Source organism: Pristiophorus japonicus, chromosome 1 (assembly GCF_044704955.1).
Source record: "Pristiophorus japonicus isolate sPriJap1 chromosome 1, sPriJap1.hap1, whole genome shotgun sequence".
Classification (NCBI taxonomy): domain Eukaryota; kingdom Metazoa; phylum Chordata; class Chondrichthyes; family Pristiophoridae; genus Pristiophorus; species Pristiophorus japonicus.
In genome coordinates, this window is record NC_091977.1 from 225,819,504 (window position 1) to 225,841,452 (window position 21,949).

Genomic DNA, 21,949 nt, shown 5'->3' on the forward strand with positions numbered 1-21,949 from the left:
CCAGAGATGGGCGCTCATGTTGTCCACATACAATCACGCCATCCGCCACAGGCCAGGCACAGAAAACTGCGCCGATGCTCTCAGTAGGCTGTGATTGCCCACCATGGGGGTGGAAATAGCGCAGCCCGCAGATCTAACCATGATTATGGAAGCATTTGAGAGTGAGCAATCACCTGTCACTGCCTGGCAGATCAAAACCTGGACAAGCCAGGACCCCTTATTATCTCTAGTCAAAAGCTGTGTGCTTCACGGGAGTTGGTCCAGTGTCCCAGTGGAAATGCAGGAAGAGATAAAGCCGTTCCAACGGTGCAAAGGTGAAATGTCTATACAGGCAGACTGCCTTCTGTGGGGCAATCGAGTAGTGGTCCCCAAGAAGGGCAGAGACACCTTCATAAATGACCTCCACAGTACCCACCCAGGCATCGTAATGATGAAAGCAATAGCCAGATCCCACGTGTGGTGCCCCGGTATTGATGCGGACTTAGAGTCCTGCGTTCACAGATGTAATACATGCTCGCAGTTGAGCAATGCACCCAGGGAGACGCCACTAAGTTTATCGTCTTGGCCCTCCAAACAGTGGTCTATGGTACACGTCGTCTATGCAGGCCCATTCTTGGGTAAAATGTTCCTTGTGGTTGTAGACGCGTACTCCAAGTGGATTGTATGTGAGATAATGTCGGTTAGCACGTCCGCTGCCGCTACTGAAAGCCTGCGGGCCATGTTTGCCACACGCGGCCTACCCGATGTCCTGGTGAGCGACAACGAGCCATGTTTTACCAGTGCTAAGTTCAAAGAGTTCATGACCCGTAATGGGATCAAACATGTCACATCTGCCCCGTTTAAACCAGCGTCCAATGGTCAGGCAGAGAGAGCAGTGCAAACCATCAAGCAAGGCTTGAAGAGGGTAACTGAAGACTCACTGCAGACTTGCCTATCCCGAGTCCTGCTTAGCTACCGCACGAGACCCCGCTCACTAACTGGGATCCCATCTGCTGAACTGCTCATGAAAAGAGCACTTAAGACAAGGCTCTCCTTAGTTCACCCTGATCTACATGAACAGGTAGAGAGCAAGCGGCTTCAACAAAGTGCATACCATGATAGCGCAAATTTGTCACGCGAGATTGAAATCAATGATCCTTTATTTATATTAAATTATGGACAAGGTCCCAAGTGGCTTCCCAGCACTGTCGTGGCCAAAGAGGGGAGCAGGGTGTTTCGGGTCAAACTTTCAAATGGACTCATTCACCAGAAACACTTGGACGAAATCAAACTCAAATTCATAGACTATCCTGAGCAACCCACCTTGGACCCGACCTTTTTTGATCACCCAACATACATTCCAGTGGCAACTGGCACCACGGTTGACCACGAAGCAGAGCCCATCATCCACAGCAGCCAAGCAAGGCCCAACATACAAGGCAGCCCAGAAAGGCCAGCAGCACAGCAGCCCAGCGAGGGCCCAACAAATGGTTCAACAATACCAGCTTTCACACTGAGACGATCAGCCAGGGCAAGAAGGGCCCCAGATCGACTCACGGTGTAAATAGTTACACTATTGATTTTGGGAGAGGGGTGGGGGAGAGGTGTTGTTATATATGTAAACTTGTATTTACTCTGTACAGCCACCTGAGGGCTCATTCCCTGGAGTCCCAAGGGATCCCCTAATCCCTTGTGAGCACAGGTATTTAAGGAGGCTTCACAGATTGGAGAGGCACTCTGGAGATCTGCAATAAAAACTAAGGTCACACTTTACTTTGAGCTCACAGTGTTCAGTCTGACTCTTTCTCCATACACTACAATAACTTGCAACAAAAATATATCCCACTAAGAAGGGATAGAAGGGATAACCATCCGTGGCTAACTAAGGAAAAAAGGGATGGTATCAAATTGAAAACAAGGGCACAGTAAGTGGCCAAGACTAGTGGGAGGCCAGAGGATTGGGAAACTTTTAAAAGCCAGCAAAGATTGACTAAAAAAATAATAAAGAGGGAAGCTAGATTATGAATGTAAACTCGTATGAAATATAAAAACAGATAGTAAGAGTTTCTACAGTTACATAAAAAGGAAAAGAGTGGCTAAAGTAAATGTTAGTCCCCTAAAGGATGAGACTGGGGAATTACTCATGGGATGGTTCTGGGTAAGGGAGTTCTGGATAAGGGAGGTTCAACCTGTAGTAAGAGTTTCTACAGGTAGATAAAAAGGAAATGAGTGGCTAAATTAAATGTTAGTCCCTTGGAGGATGAGTCTGGGGAATTAATAATGGGGAACAGGGAAATGGCAGAGACTTTGAACAAATATTTTGTATCGGTCTTCACGGTAGAAGACACTAAAAACATCCCAAATGTGGATAATCCCAGGGGCTATAGGGAGGGAGGAACTTAATACAATCACTATCATTAAAGAAGTAGTACTCAGTAAAATAATGGGACTAAAGGCGGACAAGTCCCCTAGACCTGATGGCTTACATCCTAGGGTCTTAAAAGAAGTGGCTGCAGAGATAGTGGATGCATTGGTTGTAATCTACCAAAACTCCCTGGATTCTGGGAGGTTCCAGCAGATTGGAAAACTGCAAATATAACGCCCCTATTTTAAAAAGGAGGCAGATTAAAAGCAGGAAACTATAAACCAGTTAGCCTAACATCAATCGTTGGGAAAATGCTGGAGTCCATTATTAAGGAAGCGGTAGCAGGACATTTGGAAAAGAATAATTCAATCAAACAGAGTCAACATGGTTTTATGAAAGGGAAATCATGTTTGACAAATTTGCTGGAGTTCTTTGAGGATGTAACGAGCAGGGTGGAGAAGGGGGAACCAGTGGATGTGGTGTATTTGGATTTCCAGAAGGCATTCGATAAGGTGCCACATAAAAGGTTACTGCACAGGATAAAAATTCACGGGGTTGGGGGTAATATATTAGCATGAATAGAGGACTGGCTGACAAACAGAAAACAGAGAGTTGGGATAAATGGATCATTTTCCGGTTGGCAAACAGTAACTAGTGGGGTGCTGCATGGATCGGTGCTGGGGCCTCAACTATTTACAATCTATATTAATGACTTGGATGAAGAGACCACGTGTAATGTAGCCAAATTTGCTGAGGATACAAAGATGAGTAGGAAAGCAAATTGTGAGGAGGACACAACAATCTGCAAAGGGATATAGACAGGCTAAGTGAGTGGGCAAAAATTTAGCAGATGGAGTATAATGTGGGAAAATGTGACGTTATCCACTTTGGCGGAAAAAATAGAAAAGCAACTTATATTTTAAATGGAGAAAAATGGCAAATTGCTGCAGTACAGAGGGACCTGGGGATCCTTGTGCACGAAACACAAAAAGTTAGTATGCAGGTATGGCAAGTAATCAGGAAGGCAAATAGAATGTTGGTCTTTATTGCAAGGGGGATAGAGTATAAAAGCAGAGAAGTCCTGCTATAACTGTACAGGGTATTGGTGAGGCCACACCTAGAGTACTGCATACAGTTTGGATCTCCGTATTTAAGGAAGGATATACTTGCATTAGAGGCTGTTCAGAAAAGGTTCACTAGGTTGATTCCAGAGATAAGGGGGTTGACTTATGAAGATAAGTTGAGTAGGTTGGGCCTATACTCATTGGAGTTTAGAAGAATGAGAGGTGATCTTATCGAAACATACAAGATAATGAGTGGACTTGACAAGATGGATGCAGAAAGTGTGATGTTCCTGCACTGTACTACAAACTCACACGAGGCATGTACTGCAGACACAGTCACTACGCGACCTTAACCTTTATTCCCAGGACCAAGGAGTGCTGACCCTGGGTGGGACCTCCCCTTTTATACCTGGAAACCCAGGTGAGGAGTGTCACCCACAAGCTCACCCCCTGTGGTCAGGGTGTGCATTTCTAGGGTATAAGTACAGTGTACAGGAGTTGCATGAAGGTTATAGTTACATGAAGATTACCATTGCATGATGGTTACATACATGACATCACCTCCCCCCTCACGTCTATTTGTGTCAAAGGTTAAGTCTATCGGGTGGTCGACGCTCTCTCGTGGAGCGCCGCAGTTGTGGCTCTGGTGGCTGAGCCTCGGCGTGCGTGTCTGTCACCTGAGGTGATTCCGGCCTGTCCGGGCTGGCCGCAGGGACTGTGCATGCTGTGGATTGTCTTCGTTGTTCATCCACTGGCAGTGGTGTGGGTGACATCTCATGCTCTTCTTCAGGTTCCTCCATGTCTATGCTGAACCTTTTCTTTACTTGGTCCAAGTGTTTGCGGCATATCTGCCCATTGTTTAGTCTGACCACTATGGCCCCATTCCCTTCTTTGCCAATTACTGTGCCCTCAAGCCACTTGGGTCCCAAAGCATGGTTAAAAACAAATACCGTGTCATCCATTTCTATACACCTCCCCCTTGAGTTTCGATCATGGAACTCGGTTTGGGACTGGTGCTTGCCCTCAACAATGTCTGCCAGGGCTGGGTGAATGAGGGACAGCTGCGTTTTAAGCGTGCGTTTCATGAGGAGTTCCGCTGGCGGGACTCCCGTGAGCGACTGCGGGCGGGACCTGTAGGCCAGGAGGAGGTGCGACAGGCGGTACTGAAGGGAGGGTTCTTGGATGCATAGCATGCCCTATTTTATGACTTGGACCGCACGTTCCACCTGGCCATTGGAAGCCAGCTTGAACGGCGCTGACCAAACGTGTTTGATACCATTGCCCGACATAAACTCCTGGAATTCATAGCTGGTGAAACATGGGCCATTGTCACTGACCAGGATGTCCGGCAAGCCGTGGGTCGCAAAAACCGTACGCAGACTCTCCACGGTGATGGATGTCGTGCACGAGTTTAATATGATGCACTCGATCCATTTCGAGTATGCATCGACAACGTTCAGGAACATTTTCCCCATGAACGGACCCGCATAGTCCACGTGAATACGTGACCATGGCCTGGTGGGCCAGGGCCACGGGCTGAGTGGGGCCTCCCTGGGGGCATTGCCCAGCTGGGCACACGTCGTGCACCTGCGAACCCAGTGTTCCAGGTCTGAGTCAATCCCCGGCCACCATACATGTGACCGGGCAATGGCCTTCATTAACACGCTGTGGAGTTCCCTGATGAACGCTTCCCTGCCTTTCTAGGGCATGACTACCCGGCTGCCCCATAGCAGGCAGTCGGCTTGGATGGAGAGCTCATCCATCCGTCTCTGAAACGGTCTGACCTCCTCGGGGCATGCCTTGTGTGCAGGCGCCCAATCCCCAGTCAGGACACATTTCTTTATTATGGATAGGAGGGGGTCTCTGTTGGTCCAGAGTTTGATCTGTCGGGCTGTGATGGAGGAGCCTGCGGTGTCAAAAGCCTCAATGGTCATGACCATCTCAGCGCTTTGCACCGCTGCCCCCTCGGTGGTCGCCAGTGGGAGCCTGCTGAGCGCATCAGCGCAATTTTCGGTGCCTGGCCGGTGCCGTATGGTGTAGTCATACGCAGCCAGCGTGAGAGGCCATCGCTATATGTGAGCTGACGCATTGGCATTGACAGCCTTGCTGTCGGACAACAGGGATGTTAATGGCTTGTGGTCCGTGTCTAGCTCGAACCGTCTACCGAAAAGGTACTGGTGCATCTTTTTCACACGGTAAACACAAGCGAGTGCTTCCTTTTCGACCATGCCGTATCCATGCTCTGCCAGGGAGAGTGACCTGGAGGCATAAGCCATCGGTTGGAGTCAGCCGTCTTCATTATCCTGCTGCAACACACACCCAACCCTGTAGGACGATGCATCGCACGTTAAAAACAGTTTTTTACAGGGGTCATACAAAGTCAACAGTTTGTTAGAACACAGCAAGTTCCTCGCCTTATTGAAAGCCCGTTCTTGACAGTCCCCCCAAAGCCATTCACAACCTTTACGCAGGAGCATGTATAACGGCTCCAACAATGTGCTTAAGTTCGGCAGAAATTTCCAGAAATAGTTCAAATGTCCCAGGAATGATCGCAATTCCGACGTGTTGCCGGGCCTGGCAGATCGCCTCCGTTTTTGATTCAGTGGGCCGGATCCCGTCTGCGGCAACCCTCCTGCCCAAAAGCTCGACCTCTGGGGCCAAAAACACACACTTGGCCTTTTTCAGCCGCAAGCCTACCCGGTCCAGTCGGCATAGCACCTCCTCCAGGTTGTGGAGGTGTTCCTCGGTGTCTCGATGATGTCGTCTTGGAATACGATTGTTCCAGGAATGGATTTGAGCAAGCTTTCCATGTTCCGCTGAAAGATAGCTGCCGCCGAACGAATGCCAAACGGGCACCTGTTGTAGATACATAATCCCTTGTGTGTCGTGATGGTGGTCAGAAGCTTGGATTCTTCAGCCAGTTCCTGGGTCATGTAGGCCGAAGTGAGGTCCAACTTTGTGAACAGCTTTCCACCTGCCAGTGTGGCAAAAAGGTCCTCCGCTCTCGGGAGCGTGTATTGGTCTTGCAGCGACACTCGGTTGATGGTGGCTTTGTAGTCGCCACAAATCCTGACTGAGCCATCTGCTTTAAGGACAGGAACGATGGGACTTGCCCAGTCGCTGAATTCAATGGCCGAAATTATGCCCTCTCTGAGCAGCCTGTCCAATTCACTTTCAATTTTCTCATGCATCACATACGGCACCACTCTGGCTTTGTGGTTCACTGGTCTGGCTTCCGGAGTGATGCGTATCGCTACTTTAGTGCCCTTGAACGTTCTGACATCGGGTTGAAACAATGACCCGAATTTTTGTAGGACCTGTGAGCATGAACTTCGCTTCACAGATGAAATGGCGTGCACATCCCCCCCATTTCCAATTCATCTCGGCTAGCCAACTCCTCCCCAAGAGTGCGGGGCCGATTCCCGGGACGCTCCAGAGTGGCAGCCGGTTCTGTGATCCATTACGTGTTACCACCAAGTTTGCACTGCCTAGCACTGGGATGATCTCTTTGGTGTATGTCTGTAGCTGCGTGTCAATGCGTTCCAGTTTGGGCCTGCTAGCTCTGTGTGGCCATAGTCTCTCAAATTGTTGGGTGCTCATAAGTGACTGGCTAGCTCCCTTATCCAGCTCTATGCGCACCGGGATGCCATTCAATAAAACTTTCATCATCATGGGTGGTGTTTTAGTGTATGAGCTGTGGACGTCAGCCAGGTGAACACACTGAACTTCAGCATCCATGGCTTTTCCCCAGGCATCATCCTGCATTGCAGACCCCTCGTCTGGTTCCTCTGTCTCGCAGATTAGCCTCGCCACAGCCTTTTTGCACGTCCTGGCCAAGTGTCCACTGACGTTACAAATCCTACAGGTATATTGCTGGAACCTGCAGCTTTTCGCAGTATGTCTACCCCCGCACCTCCAGCATGAGCTGAGATTGTTGTTAACAAAGGGACTGTTACCAGGCATTCCTCTCTGATTGCCCATTTCATTGTTTCTAAGCACTCTGATGGTGGGTGTTAATGGTCCCATCGCGGGACGCATTGTTCCTCGTGATGGCGTGAATTGCTGATCCCCTTTTCATTGTCCCTGTTGTGGGCCCATCCTAGAGTCTGTTGCTGCCTGGGCGGTTTTGAAATGCCCTTGCCTGCCTGCGAGGTCCCTAGCCGCGTTCACAATGTTAACTCCCCGGTCCATTGTTGGGACCAGGGCTGCGTGCGTAAATTAGTTTGGTCTCCTCTTCCCCTGCCATGAAGATCTGAGCTATCAACGCCGCCCCTTCTAAAGTCAAGTCCTTGGCCTCTATGAGCTTCCTGAAAATCCCGGCATGATTAATGCCCTCAATGATAAAGTCCTTTAACAGCTCCCCCCTGCAGGCGTCTGTGAATTTACAGAGACTGGCCAAGCGCCGCAGGTCTGCAACGAAGTCCGAGATGTATTGTCCCTCCTGACGCCGGTGTGTGTAGAACTGGTGCCGGGTCATGTGTACACTACTCACCAGCTTGAGATGCTCACTGATCAGCTGGCTGAACTCTTCAAAGGACTTGTCCGCTGGCTTTTGGGGTGCGAGCAGGTCTTTCATCAGCGCATAAGTCTGTGGTCCCCAGCTGGTCAATAGATGCGCCTCGGCTTGTCAGCCGCTGTCGCTCCCAGCCAGTCCTTCGTGACAAAGCTCTACTGGAGTCTTTCCACGAAGTCGTCCCAATCCTCACCCACACAGTAACTTCCCCTGTGCTACCGGTGGCCATCCTCGTGGTTCAGTGATTCCTGTTTCTCATCGCCAAATGTGATGTTCCTGCACCATACTACAAACTCACACGAGGCATGTACTGCAGACACAGTCACTACGTGACCTGAACCTTTTTTCCCAGGACCAAGGAGTGCTGACCCTGGGTGGGACCTCCCCTTTTATACCTGGAAACCCAGGTGAGGAGTGTCTCCCACAAGTTCACCCCCTGTGGTCAGGGTGTGCATTTCTAGGGTATAAGTACAGTGTACAGGAGTTGCATGAAGGTTACAGTTACATGAAGATTACCGTTGCATGATGGTTACATACATGACAGAGATTTTTCCACTCATAGGGGAAACTAAAACTAGAGGACATAGTCTCAGAATAAAGGGCCGCCCATTTAAAACTGAGATGAGGAGGAATTTCTTCTCTCAGAGGGTTGTAAATCTATGGAATTCTCTGCCCCAGAGAGCTGTGGAGGCTGGGTCATTGAATATATTTAAGGCAGAGATAGACAGATTTTTGAGTGATAGGGGAATAAAGGGTTATGGGGAGCGGGCAGGGAAATTGACCGGAGTCCATGATCAGATCAGCCATGATCTTATTAAATGGTGGAACAGGCTCAAGAGGCCAAATGGCCTACTCCTGCTCCTATTTCTTATGTTCTTATTTCCCTTCATATATTATTGGCTTTATTTTCAATGCAGTTATCTGACTGCGAAGTGATAAGAACAACCTGCATTTATAAAACGCCTTTAACATAGTGAAACATCCCAAGGTGCTATAGCAATAATAACATTGCTCATATGTTACACAGAATTATGAAGTGACTGAAACAACTGCATGGTTCTGGGATTGAAGGTAAAATTCATAAAAGTTTGTCCAATTTGTTTGGACCGGCAAGTCCTCCCTCAGTTCATCAAGAATTCTGAATCAAGGCCAGTGACCTGTCCCTGACCATTACTCAGTTACTGTAAAGTAGAATTTCACTTACCCTTTCACCAGGGAAGGCTATTTCTGGGTCAGCGATGGCTGCAATCTTAGCAAGAGCATGGGACGCCTTTATTTTGCCAATGTCAGTGCCTTGTAGGGCGAGAGGCAATAAAATCTGAATAAGAGAGTGAACAAATGAGAGAAAGAGGTATAAGAACATAAGAAATAGGATCAAGAGTAGGCCATATGGCCCTTCGAGTCTGCTCCATCATTCAAAAAGGTCATGGCTGAACTTCGACCTCAACTCCTGCCCAATCCCCATATCCTTTGATTCTGCTAGAGCCCCAAAATCAATCTATTTTAGCCTTGAATATACTCAATGATTTAACATCCGCAGCTCTTTGGGGTAGAGAATTCCAAAGATTCACAACCCTCTGAGTGAAGAAATTCCTCCTCATCTCTGTCTTAAATGGCCAAACCCTTATCCTGAGACTTACACTCTAGTTCTAGACTCTCCAGCCAGGGGAAACAACCTCTCTGCATCTACCCTGTCAATCCCCCTCAGAATTTTATATCTTTCAATGAGATCACTTCATTTTGTATGCAATTAAAGTTTCTGAGATGAAAATGTGTCATTAAGGGTGCTTTCCAATGGTGTACTGCTGTAAAATTTTAACAAATATATTGTAATTATCATTGAATCCATTAGTAAAGGTTAATTATTCATGACCACAGATATACACATACAACCCAATCTGGTTACCCATTCACTATGATGCCCACGAACATGTACACCTATCATGGGCTTACTATTCTCAATATCCATCCTACACAACTCTAGTTGTTTGCAATGTAATGTGTGACATGAATGTGCAACTTCAAATATTTACATCGAAAAACACCACATTTAAAGATGATACCAGAACTGAGAAGGTACAATTATCAGAAAAGAGAAGGCTGAGGGGTGACCCGAGAGAGGTTTTTAAAATCAATAGGGTAGGCATAGAGAAGATGATTCCACTTGTGGGGGTTGTCCAAAACTAGAGATCATTAACATAAGATAGTCACTATTAAATCCAATCGGGAATTCAGGAGAAACTTCTTTACCCAGAGTGTGGTTAGAATGTGGAACTCATAGGATATATGGCACAGAAACAGGCCATTTGGCCCAACCAGTCCATGCCGGCATTTATGCTCCACTCGAGCCTCCTCCTGTCTTTCTTCATCTAAACCTATCAACATAACCGTCTATTCCCTTCTCCCTCATATGCTTGTCTAGCTTCCCCTTAAATGCATCTATACTATTCGCTTCAACCACTCCCTGTGGTAGCGAGTTCCACATTCTCACCACTTTTTGGGTAAAGAGGTTTCTTCTGAATTCTCTATTGGAATTCTTGGTGACTATCCTATATTGATAGCCTCTAATTATGCTGTTCCCAACAAATGGAAACATTCTTTCTGTATCCAAATCTTTCATAATTTTAAAGACCTCTATTAGCTCACCCCTCAGCCTTCGTTTTTCAAGAGAAAAGAGACCCAGTCTGCTCATCCTTTCCTGATATGTATACCTTCGCATTTCTGGTATCATCCTTGTAAATCTTCTCTGCGCCCTCTCCAGTGCCTCTATATCCTTTTTATAATATGGCGACCAGAACTGTACACAGTACTCTAAATGTGGCCTAACCAAGGTTCAATACAGGTTTAGCATAACTTCCCTACTTTTCAATTCTATACCTCTAGAAATAAACCCTAGTGTTTAGTTTCCTTTTTTATGGCCTTGCTAACCTTTGTCACATTTTTTGGGGTAGAAATTGCTCCCACCACGTTTCGATGGTTTTTACCGCAACTACGGTTCAGGTCGCCTCTTGAGCGACATTCGGCTCTTTGTTGGGTTTTTTTCCTTGGATCCGGAAGTTGCTCTTAATGAGGACAGTGACAACACCTGAGGGGCAGATGTCGGGGGAGGTGCGGAGTGACTGCCGCGATGACGTCATCATGGCGCAGCGTCACCATGGCTCTCCCCTTCACTTAAAGGGGAGAGTTTCCGCGATTTTAAAACTTTGGTCCACTAGGTCACCAGGGAGGGTTTCGGCTGGCACCCAAGAGGGGGTGCCAGGCTGCTTGTTGGTGGCCCGGTCGAGCCCGGGGCATAATTGCTGGGCCAACATGGCAGTCGGCCACCAAAAAAACATGGCGGCAGTGGCATTGCACCCTCCCTTTTAAACCTCAGTGGACCACCGAGAAAAAGCAGATTCTGGCACCGCCAGGCGGGTCGAAGATTTTCAGAGGGAAATGTCGCTGTCATAGGGGTAGATCGGTGATACGCATGGCGATAACACTCTTCCATCAGATCGGCAGCAGCGGAGCAGTATGGGGCACCACTAGGAAACCTTGGGAGGGCAATTGGGCTATCAGCAACCATTCCACGAAAAGTCGCCAGCCATTCCACTCCACAGCATGGCCGTCAATTTGTGATGGTAACAGGCCTTAAGGAGAGGGGCAATTTCATCCTCTCAGTGATTGGTGTATTTGTACTCCAAGATCCCTTTATTCCTCTACCCCACCTAGACTCTCGCCCTCCAAGTAATGTGGCCTCCCTATTCTTCCTATCAAAATGTAATACCTCACAGTTATCTGTGTTGAATTTCATTTTCCAATTATATGCTAAGTTTATTAATGTCCTCCAGCAATTTGTTGCAATCCACCTCAGTACTGACTATCCCGCCCAATTTTGTGTCATTTGCAAATTTAGAAATTGTGTTTTTGATTCCAAAGTCTAAATCGTTAATATAATTTGTGAACAACAGTGGTCCCAGTACTGATCCTTGTGGAACACCACTACCCACCTTCTACCACTGTGAATAGCTACCTTTCACCCCTACTCTCTGCTTTCTGTCCTGCAGCCAGCTAGCTATCCATTCTGCTATTTGTTCCCTGACTCCGCATTCTCTGACCTTGTTCATTAGTCTATTATGGGGTACCTTATCGAAGGCCTTTTGAAAATCTAGATAAATTACATCTACTACATTACCATTGTCTACTCTCTCTGTTACCAAAAAATCAATTCAATTCGCTACCACATGGAATAGTTGAGTCGAATAGCATAGATATATTTAAAAGGAAGCTAGGTAAACACATGAGGGAGAAAGAAATATAAGAATATGCTGATAGGGTGAGCTAAAGAGAGGTGGGAGAAGGCGCGTGTGGAGCATAAACACCAGCATGGACCAATTGGGCTGAATGGTCTGTTTCTGTGCTGTAGGCTTGATGTAATAAGAACTTAAGAATAGAAGCAGGAGTAGGCCATTTGGCTCTTCGAGCCTGCTCCGCCAATCAGTAAGATCATGGCTGATCTTCTATCTCAACTCCACCTTCCCGCCCCATCCCCATATCCCTTGATTCCCTTAGGGTGTCAAAAATCTATCGATCTCTGTCTTGAATATACTCAACGCCTTGAGCACCCACAGCCCTATGTGGTAGAGAATTCCAAAGATTCACAACCCTCTGAGTGAAGACATTTTTCCTCATCTCAGTTCTAAAAGGCCGACCCCTTATTCTGAGACTGTGATCCCTGGTTCTAGACTCCCAAGTCAGGGAAAACATCCTCAATGCAATTCAATTTAAATACCTTTCCACCGCCTTGTGCCACAATTTTGCCACGATCTCTAACATCCTCAACCAAAGCAAGGAATACCCTAAAGAACCAGAGAGAAATTAGATGTAGATGCAGTTTAGAAAAAGGAATAACACTGCATTTTTTAAAAACCTGAAAATGGTATTCAGTTATACTACAATATCACACAGTTCTTTGATGACGCTCAGTACACAAGATACAGTGTGACAGAAAAGCACTGTTCGCCTTCAGCATGACAGCAAGGGCTGAGACAACAGCCTTGATCAAGCACTTCACATGCTGCATCTTTAAGATGTCACCCATGGCTTCGTGGGTGGCACTCTCGCCTCTGAGTCAGAAGGATGTGGGTTCAAGTCTCTGGTGTGGGACTTGAACTCAGAGCCTTGAGCACAAAATCCAGGCCGGCACTCCTAGTACAGTATGTAGGCAGTTCTGCACTGACAGAGATGCCGTCTTTTGGATGAGACCTTAAACCGAGGCTCCATCTGCCTTCTCAGGTGGATGTAAAAGATCCCACAGCACTATTTCGAAGAGGAGCAGGGGAGTTCTCCCCAGTGTCCTGGCCAATATTTATCCCACAACCAACATCACTAAAGCACTTTGAAACATCCTGAGATTATGAAAGGTGCTGTATAAGTGCAAGTCTTTCTTTATGAGAATGACCCTGGTAGCTAGCTATGGGAAATGGTAGTGTTACATTGGTTTACAGTATTGATGTGCCAGCCTGGTTCAGTAACAGCACTCTTGCCTCTGTGTCAGGAGGTTGTGGTTCATGCCTCACTGTAGTATTACGGCACATAATCTAGCCTGACACTTCAGTGCAGTACTGAGGGAGTGCTGCACTGTTGGAGGTGACATGTTTCGTTAAATTGAGGCTTAATCTGCCTATTCAGATGCAATTGTGTATACGATTCCTTTTAAATATTTGGCCAAATAAAAAAGTATACCTTACCTCGCCATAAGCTCCTTGGTCTGGTCTGTCAGGATAGCACTGTCTGCCTTCAGCATGACAGCAAGGGCTGAGACAACACCAGCCTTGATCAACCGCTTCACACGCTGCTGCACAAAGTCTTTTTTATCCTGTAAATGCACCAGAGATGATCAGTATACATTTACAATAATCTCACATTTTCTTAGTTCCTTCTTACTTTCAACTTATTAGGTATAAAAAGCAAAGTGTGTGTGAGTGTGGGGAGGTAGAATCAAAGCCAATCAGCTGTATATACTAGGGCTCAGTGGGTAGCCCTCTCATCTCTGAGTCAGAAGGTCGTGGGTTCAAGCTCCACTTCAGAGACTCAAGCCCCATAATCTAGGTTGAAATTCCCAGTGCCAGTACTGAAGGAGTGCTGCACTATCAGAGGTGCCGTCTTTCAGATGAGACAGTAAACCGAGGCCCCGTCTGCTCTCTCATGTGGACATAAAAGATCCCATGGCCACTATTTCGAAGAGTTCTCCCCGGTGTCCTGGCCAATGTTTATCCCTCAACCAACATCACTAAGAGAAAGATTATCTGTTGCTGTGGGAGCTTGCTGTGCCCAAGTTGACTGCCGCATCTCCCACCTTACAACAGTGACTACACTTCAAAAATGATTTAGTGGCTGGAAAGCACTTCGCGGCGTCCTGAGATCATGAAAAGGGCGATAGAAATGCAAGTTTTTTCTTTTGTTTTACCTTTGGATGGTCTTCAGGTACGTGCTGCTTCGATAACTTTGCCAACTCAACCAGCTCTGGTATTTTTTCTTTTACATCGTAACTGTTTGTGCAGTTCACCATGACCAATGCTACGGCATAAAGGATTGTCTTGTCAGCAGACTGTCGGAAAGAAAGAACAGATATAGGAACACACTCTGTAAATCATAACCACATTTAAAGGCTGCATAATTCAACATTTTTTTTATGTGAGGAAGATAATTAATAAAGTAAATATAATTCCCCAATGGTGGAAATCTATTAAGATTGTGATTGAATTAATCACGCGTTGACTTAGCCTGGACAAATCAAATCTATAATTTAGTTGCTTTAATCTCTTTTCAACCATATTTCAACAATGAATATTGGTATCCTGTTGGACACGATCATTATCAACAAGCAGCCCCACCCCATACAAGAGAGGCAAACCCATTCTTAGAGAGCTTGACAGGTTATCGACGCTGAGAGGCTGTTTCGCCTGACTGGAGATTCTAGGGGGCACATTCTCAGTATAAGGGGTCGGCCATCTAGATGAGGAGAAATTTCTTCACTCAGAGGGTGTTGAATCTTTGGAATTCTCTACCCCAGAAGGCTGTGGATGCTCAGTCGTTGAGTATATTCAATACAGAGATCGATAGATTTTTAAGCACTAAGGGAATCAAAGGATATGGGGATCAGGCGGGAAAGTGGAGTTGAGGTCGAAGATCAGCCATGCTCTTATTGAATGGAGGAGCAGGCTCGAGGGGCCGAATGGCCGATTCCTGCTCTTATTTCTTCTATTACATTTGTCCTGTTAGCTGAATAAATATTCGGTTGAACCCCAAGGAATCGTCAGAATGAGATAAAAAGAGAGATTCAAGATTATGTGAATATTTTAATGTGGACTCACTTGAATTTCATAACTTTTATTCCAATGATTCTAAATTTGTTTCCTTAATTGAATACAAACAAATTTTAATAGGGTCTCTCGACTTGGAAAATTGAAATTTATTAAATTGACCACTCAGCCTTAATAGCTGACTGGTAATCAAACTTCCTCTAACGTTCTTTTAACATAAGCTATTTACTGCATAACTTTGAGTACTTTCGGCACTGTCTATCCTTCAGGACTTGCAACATACACACAGCTGAAAAAATGATATTCTGACATGCAATGTTATAATAATATAAGAACATAAAAAATAGGGGCAGGAACAGGACATTCGGTTCTTGTGCCTGATCCTCCATTCAATGAGATCCTGGCTGATCTTCAACATCAACAACAGACACCATAAAAATACTTACTTTTTCTTGTTTTCATGCAACAAATTAAAAATGTAATGCTACTATACTCATCGAAGGATTCATCTTTCTTTAATATAGAGGAGAGTGTAACACTGTGTGATACATGAAAATTAAAATTATTGTCAGCATCTACCTGTGACAACTCAAACATTGCCTGCATTGCTGGCTCATCCTGCACAAAGTCATCTTTCACATCTGCATCCAGTGTCAGATAAGCCATGCCCTCAATCGCCCACTTTCTCGTGCGAGTGTCAATCTTCGGGTTGCATAACCACCTAAATAAGCAATTCATTTTGTGTAGTGGTTAAAACATTTAATTCCATTAATTGAGGAATAAATACTGGCTAGGAAACTGAGGGGAACTCCCCTTCTTTTCTGCGAAATAGTGCCATGGGATATTTTGCATCCACCTGAGAGAATTGACGGGGTCTCAGTTTAACATCTCATCTGAACGAAGGCACCTCCACTTGTGCAGCACTCCCTCAGTACTGCACTGGAGTGTCAGCCTAGTTTTTTGGGCTCAAGTCTCTAGAGTGGGACTTGAACCCACAACCGTCTGACTCAGAGGCGAGAGTGAGACACAGCTGATACATTATATGTACATATATAAAGAAAATATTCTCAAGTACTTTTATTTATCCCAGCCTTCATGATATAGCCTAATTCCTGAGAATGTTATTCTTTTTAAGATATAGAAAATAAACTGAAATTAACAGCTTGTTTTCTACCTATTTCATCCATGAATTCATATGTTACCACATCACCCAAGCTGTGAGTAACCTTCGATGTCTCTTATACAATATAAAGTTTTTCATTTATTAAATATTTGGTTAGTTGATTAATTGGAAACACCTCTAACTGCAAGAAATTTTATAAAAGGATTAAGATTTTTTCAAAAGATCTTGGGCTGGAAATTCATCAGCCTTACGCCGGGTTTGTCGGCGGTATTTTGTTGTTTTGGCCGGTAAATTAATTGAACTCTTCCGCCGGCGGTTTTGAAATACCCCAGGGGAGCGGGCCGCCGGCGTGCAAGACTGGAAAAAGCACTTCCGCCCGAGTTTGGTCACAGCGGTGACCAGTAGATGGGGGAAAAAAAGCGCAGAAGAAAAAACTGTCGGAGCAGCCCTTGGAACGGCGGTTGGTATGAAACCCTGCAAAAAGGTAAGTTAAAATTTTTTATTTTTAAATTCTTTTGCAGCGATTCACTACCAAAGCGAATGTTTTGCGATTTGTATTTTTTGTTTTTTGGAAAAATATGTTTTGTGTTTTCCCCCCTCCCTGGGTCCAACTCGCAGCGGTATCAGCCTTGGAGTAAAGTTGACGAGGATCACGGTTCACACTGCGAATCTTCGTGCAACGCCAATTTTTCCCGCCGGGCAGATTTTTTCCCTTTTTTTCATGAATCTTCCGCCTCGAAATCATAGCGAGTCATAGTATTTTTTTTGGCGGCAAACCGGTGGTAGCAGTTTTTGATGAATTTCCAGCCCCTTGAAACCATTTTTAACTAAGCTTTCAACAAGGCTTGCAGATTATAAACAATTCAATATCCAACAAACCAATATATCATGGCAATCCAGAGTTAATAAAAAAACAATCTTGTGATGTTCCACCAGAGAAAAATAAACTATGGAAGCCTATTCACTGACCTACATTGGCACCTGATCCAGCAACACCCCAAATTAAAAATTTTCATCCCTCCATCTCATCCTCGCCCCTCGCCTACCCCCTATAGCTGTACCCTTCTCCACCCCTACATTCCCCAAGATCTCAGCTCTTCTCCAATTCTGGCCTCTTGTGCATCCCCGATTTCTTTCACCCCACCATTGCCTTCAGCTGCCCAGGCCCCAACTTCTGGAACTCCCTTCCTGAACCTCTCTCTCTCCTTTAAGACACTCCTTAAAACTTAGATATTTGACAAAGCTTTTGGTCACCCGTCCTAATATCTTATTTTATGGCGCGGCATCAAATTTTGTCTGATAACCCTCCTGTAAAGTACCGTGGATTTGTTTCGCTATGTTAAAGGCGCTATATAAATACAAGCTGTTGATGTTATAATTAATGTACTTACTTTCTGCACTGTTTCGCAAGCTTTTCAGTGGATCCTTCAGAGAACTGCCTCAGAGCATAGTCAGTCCCTCCCGCTGATCCAAGCTTGCACAGTCCCTATTGGAAATACAAACAAAACTTTAAATATATTTAAATAGCGTCTCTTCAACCAGGTAATCAGCAAATACCTGTCACTGAAAATTACTATCAGCCCTTTCATGTATAGATCAATAAAGTTGATTTCAGGAGACATAATAAAATATGTCCTGGGAAGAGATGCTCTTTTTCATTTTAATCCCACAACAGAATGATGGAGGCAGTTGACATAAAAAGAGCAAGTGTTAAAATATTCCTTAATTTGTGAAAATATGTGAATAAAAAGCACCAATAGTATGTGCAAATAATCCAATGTAAATGTTATTTAAATCTGTTTTATAATTTATTTTACAGAAGAGCAGCATTATTGTTAATAAAGTTAAATTCAGCATATACCAACTGAGACTAAGGAGATTAAAAGGGCATGACCTTCATTAAAAAATGTTTGTAAGCAAATCCAAAAGGTTGGCCAAGTATAAGAAAATAAGAAATAGGAGCAGGAGTAGGCCATACAGCCCCACGAGCCTGCTCCGCCATTCAATAAGATCATGGCTGATCGGATCATGGACTCAGCTCCACTTTCCCGCCCGCTCCCCATAACCCCTTATCCACTTATTGTTTAAGAAACTGTCTATTTTTGTTTTAAATTTATTCAATGTCCCAGCCAAGTATGGTATGCGAGGCATCGCATGACTGTGACACGTGTGCTTGGTGACCTAGTCAAAATTATGCTTGGGCTTCTCCATCTCCAAAAAGTGTTCTGTATACTTTTGGTTGAAGGTACTGCCCCTTTAAGGGAGACAACAACTTGTATTTATAGAGCGCCTTTAACGTCGTAAAACATCCCAAGGTGCTTCACAGGAGCTTCATCAAACAAAATTTGACGCCGAACCCAATAAGGAGATATTGGACAGGGCTTGGTCAAAGAACAAGGTTTTAAGGAATGGCTTAAAGGAGGAAAGAATGACAGAGAGTTGGAGAGGTTTAGGGAGGGAATTCCAGAGCTTAGGGCCCAGGCAACTGAAGGTACGGCTGCCAATGGTGGTGGTGGAAATCGGGGATGCACAAGGGGCCAGAATTGGAGGAGTACAGAGATCTCGGAGGATTGTAGGACTGGGGAGGTAGCTTTTGATATGTCCTTACTATACAGTACAAATGCACACGATGCCCATACTTGAGATAAGGTCACTCTGTGACCAGTAACCTTTATTAGCCAGCACTGAAGTGATGAAGGTGGGTGGAGCTTCCACTTTTATACCTGAAAGTCCAGGTTACGAGTGTCTCCCACAAGTTCACCACCTAGTGGTCAATGTTCTCATGGTGTACAACTTAGGTCAGTTTATACATGGGTTACAATGACAGTGGAATACATGACAGCTTTGATAGACAGGAAGTTATTTTGGTCATCTGAGAAGTACGAATAAACAAAAGGAACTAAGTTACAAGAATCACCACTCGTGGACTTCAATAGATATAGCTGGCCAACTTAGATTATCTGATTACTTGCCAAAGATTTTACTGCAAGGTGTTGAAAGCATTCATACAAAGAAATGCTGCAAAACAAAAAGATTCTCAGCTGCCACAAAATGCATAGGCCAGGCGCGCAGGTTTGGAATGATTTCATAAATGAGGTACTAGAGGGCTCTGAGTACCTATGTAGCTGCACCTCAGGGAAAGCAAAGGAAATCTGGCAACAAAAGAAACAAAATCATTCCATGGTAGTAGCACAGGAACAGGAGCAAGCCATTCCGCCCATTATGCCTGTGCCGGCTACCCTTTCCCCATAACCCTGCAATGTTCTCCCCTTCAAGTATTTATCCAATTCCCTTTTGAAAGTTACTATTGAATCTGCTTCTACCACCCTTTTAGGCAGTGTATTCCAGATCACAACAACTCGCTGCCTAAAAAAATTCTCCTACTTTCCCTTCTGGTTCTTTTGCCAATTATCTTAAATTTGAACCAGACTCTTCGCAACCTTCATGTCATATTTGACTCTGAAATTAGCTTTCGACCACATTTCCGCAGCATAACTAAGACCGCCTATTTCCACCTCCGTAACATCGCCAGTCTCCGCTCTTGCCTCAACTCATCTGCTGCCGAAGCCCTCAACCATGCCTTTGTTACCTCTAGACTTGACTATTCCAACGCACTCCTGGCTGGCCTTCCACATTCTACCCTATGTAAACTAGAAGTGATCCAAAACACGGCTGCCCGTGTCCTAACTCGCACCAAGTCCTGCTCACCCATCACCCCTGTGCTCGTTGACCTACATTGGCTTCCGGTTAAGCAATGCCTTATTTTCAAAATTGACATCCTTATTTTCAAATCCCTCCATGGCATCGTCCTTCCCTATCTCTGTAATCTCCAGCCCCACAACCCCAAGATGTCTGCGTTCCTCTAATTCTGCCCTCCTGAACCTCTCTGATTGTAATCGCTCAACCATTGGTGGCCATGTCTTCTGTTGCCTAGGCCTTAGGTTCTGGAACTCCCTGCCTAAACCTCTCTGCCTCTCTACCTCTTTTTCCTCCTTCAAGACGCTCCTTAAAACATACCTCTTTGACGAAGTTTTTGGTCACCTGCGCTAATTTCTACTTCTGCAGCTCAGTGTCAAATTTCTATCGCATAATGCTCCTGTGAAGCGCCTTGGGACTTTTCATTATGTTAAGGGCACTATGTAAATACAAGGTGTTGTTGTTGTCCTCTGGTTACTGACCCGTCTGTCACTGGAAACAGTTTCTCCTTATTTACTCTATCAAAGCCTTCATGATTTTGAACACCTCAATTAAATCTTTGGGGCGCAAAAGGTCTTTTTGTGCACAATGGGTTAGTAACACAGTAATTTACAACTGCACTGCTGAATCATTTGTCTAGTGCACCCGTAATCCTCAACACACTGAGGTACTGATCTTAGTCTTGCGCTTGAGAAGAGGTGCCAATCAAAGAACAGGCATTTCACCCCAAGTTAGAACAATCAGAGAGCATCATGAATCCATGCAGATATACAGGGGCTGAACTGATGGAACATAGTATGGAAGGTGAGGAGAGTGACGTAGATAGGATAGGACTAACTGCAAAAACATACTAATCATATTACTTTAAAGTACCGGAGTACTCCTGGTTTCCATATTACAAAAAAGATACAGAGGCACTGGCAAAAGTGCAACAAAGATTTACAAGAATGATATCAGAATTGAGAGCTTATACCTATCAGGAAAGGCTGAACAAGCTGGGGCTCTTTATTCTAGAAAAGAGAAGGTTGAGGGGTGGCCTGATAAAGGTCTTTAAAATTATGACGGGTTTGATAGGGTAGAGGTAGGGAAGATGTTTCCATTTGCGGACAATACCAGAACTAAAGGCCAAAAATATAAGATAGTAACTAATAAATCCAATCAGGAATTCAGGAGAAACTACTTTACCCAAAATGTGGTTAGAATGTGGAACTCGCTACCACAGGGAGTGGTTGAGGTGAGTAGTATAGATCGATTTAAGGGGAAGCTAGATAAACACCCGAGGGAGAAATAAATAGAAGATTATGCTGATTGGGCGAGATGAAGAGGGGTGGGAGGAGGCTTGTGTGGAGCATAAAACACCGGTACAGACCAGATGGACCAAATGGACAGTTTCTGTAAATTCTACGTAATTTGTAAAATGAGCTTAGTAAGATACAGGAATGCTTTGAATGGGGTATAATGGAGTGTGATATATGGAGAGCCAAAACTTGATTTGGAAAGCATAAAGAGATTCAGACAGTGTTGGCAGATACAAAGGGGCTGATTTTTTAAACCCAAGCCATATAATGTGAGCGAACATTATTCTATTTATCTACTTAGCAAGGAAAGAGAGAATATTGACAATATTTTGGCAATATGGTTTCACTCCAACCGAGTTCAGAATAAGTTGATTTTACAAAACAACCCTCCACACAAAACATAAAGGCGTAGAGTTTCGGATTTGAAATAAGATTGAGAATTTTGAAATCAGTGAGCGGGCGCAAATTGCGCCCAAAATTGCACCCGTTTTGAGAAGTGTTTTTTGCCCGACTTTCTGCTCAAACTCATTTGCATATCGCTGAATGCAAAATCTGCCATGAACCAGCACAATCGGGCAGTGTTTTAGAACGTCATTTTAAAATAAAA

The 21,949-nt window shown here is 45.0% G+C and overlaps 1 protein-coding gene across 4 annotated transcripts in view; it reads right to left on the reverse strand.

Annotated features, from left to right (window-relative positions):
* unc45b (unc-45 myosin chaperone B) overlaps positions 1-21,949 on the reverse strand; it is a 136,805-nt gene that overhangs the window by 26,886 nt on the left and 87,970 nt on the right. For all 4 annotated transcript variants that reach the window (XM_070887163.1, XM_070887173.1, XM_070887182.1 and 1 more), the window contains exons 11-16: positions 17,740-17,834; positions 15,805-15,946; positions 14,370-14,510; positions 13,651-13,778; positions 12,693-12,759; positions 9,126-9,239 (exon numbers count right to left, since the gene is read on the reverse strand). In XM_070887163.1, coding sequence (XP_070743264.1) covers positions 9,126-9,239; positions 12,693-12,759; positions 13,651-13,778; positions 14,370-14,510; positions 15,805-15,946; positions 17,740-17,834 — 687 coding nt within the window. The remainder of the gene's footprint in view (positions 1-9,125; positions 9,240-12,692; positions 12,760-13,650; positions 13,779-14,369; positions 14,511-15,804; positions 15,947-17,739; positions 17,835-21,949) is intronic.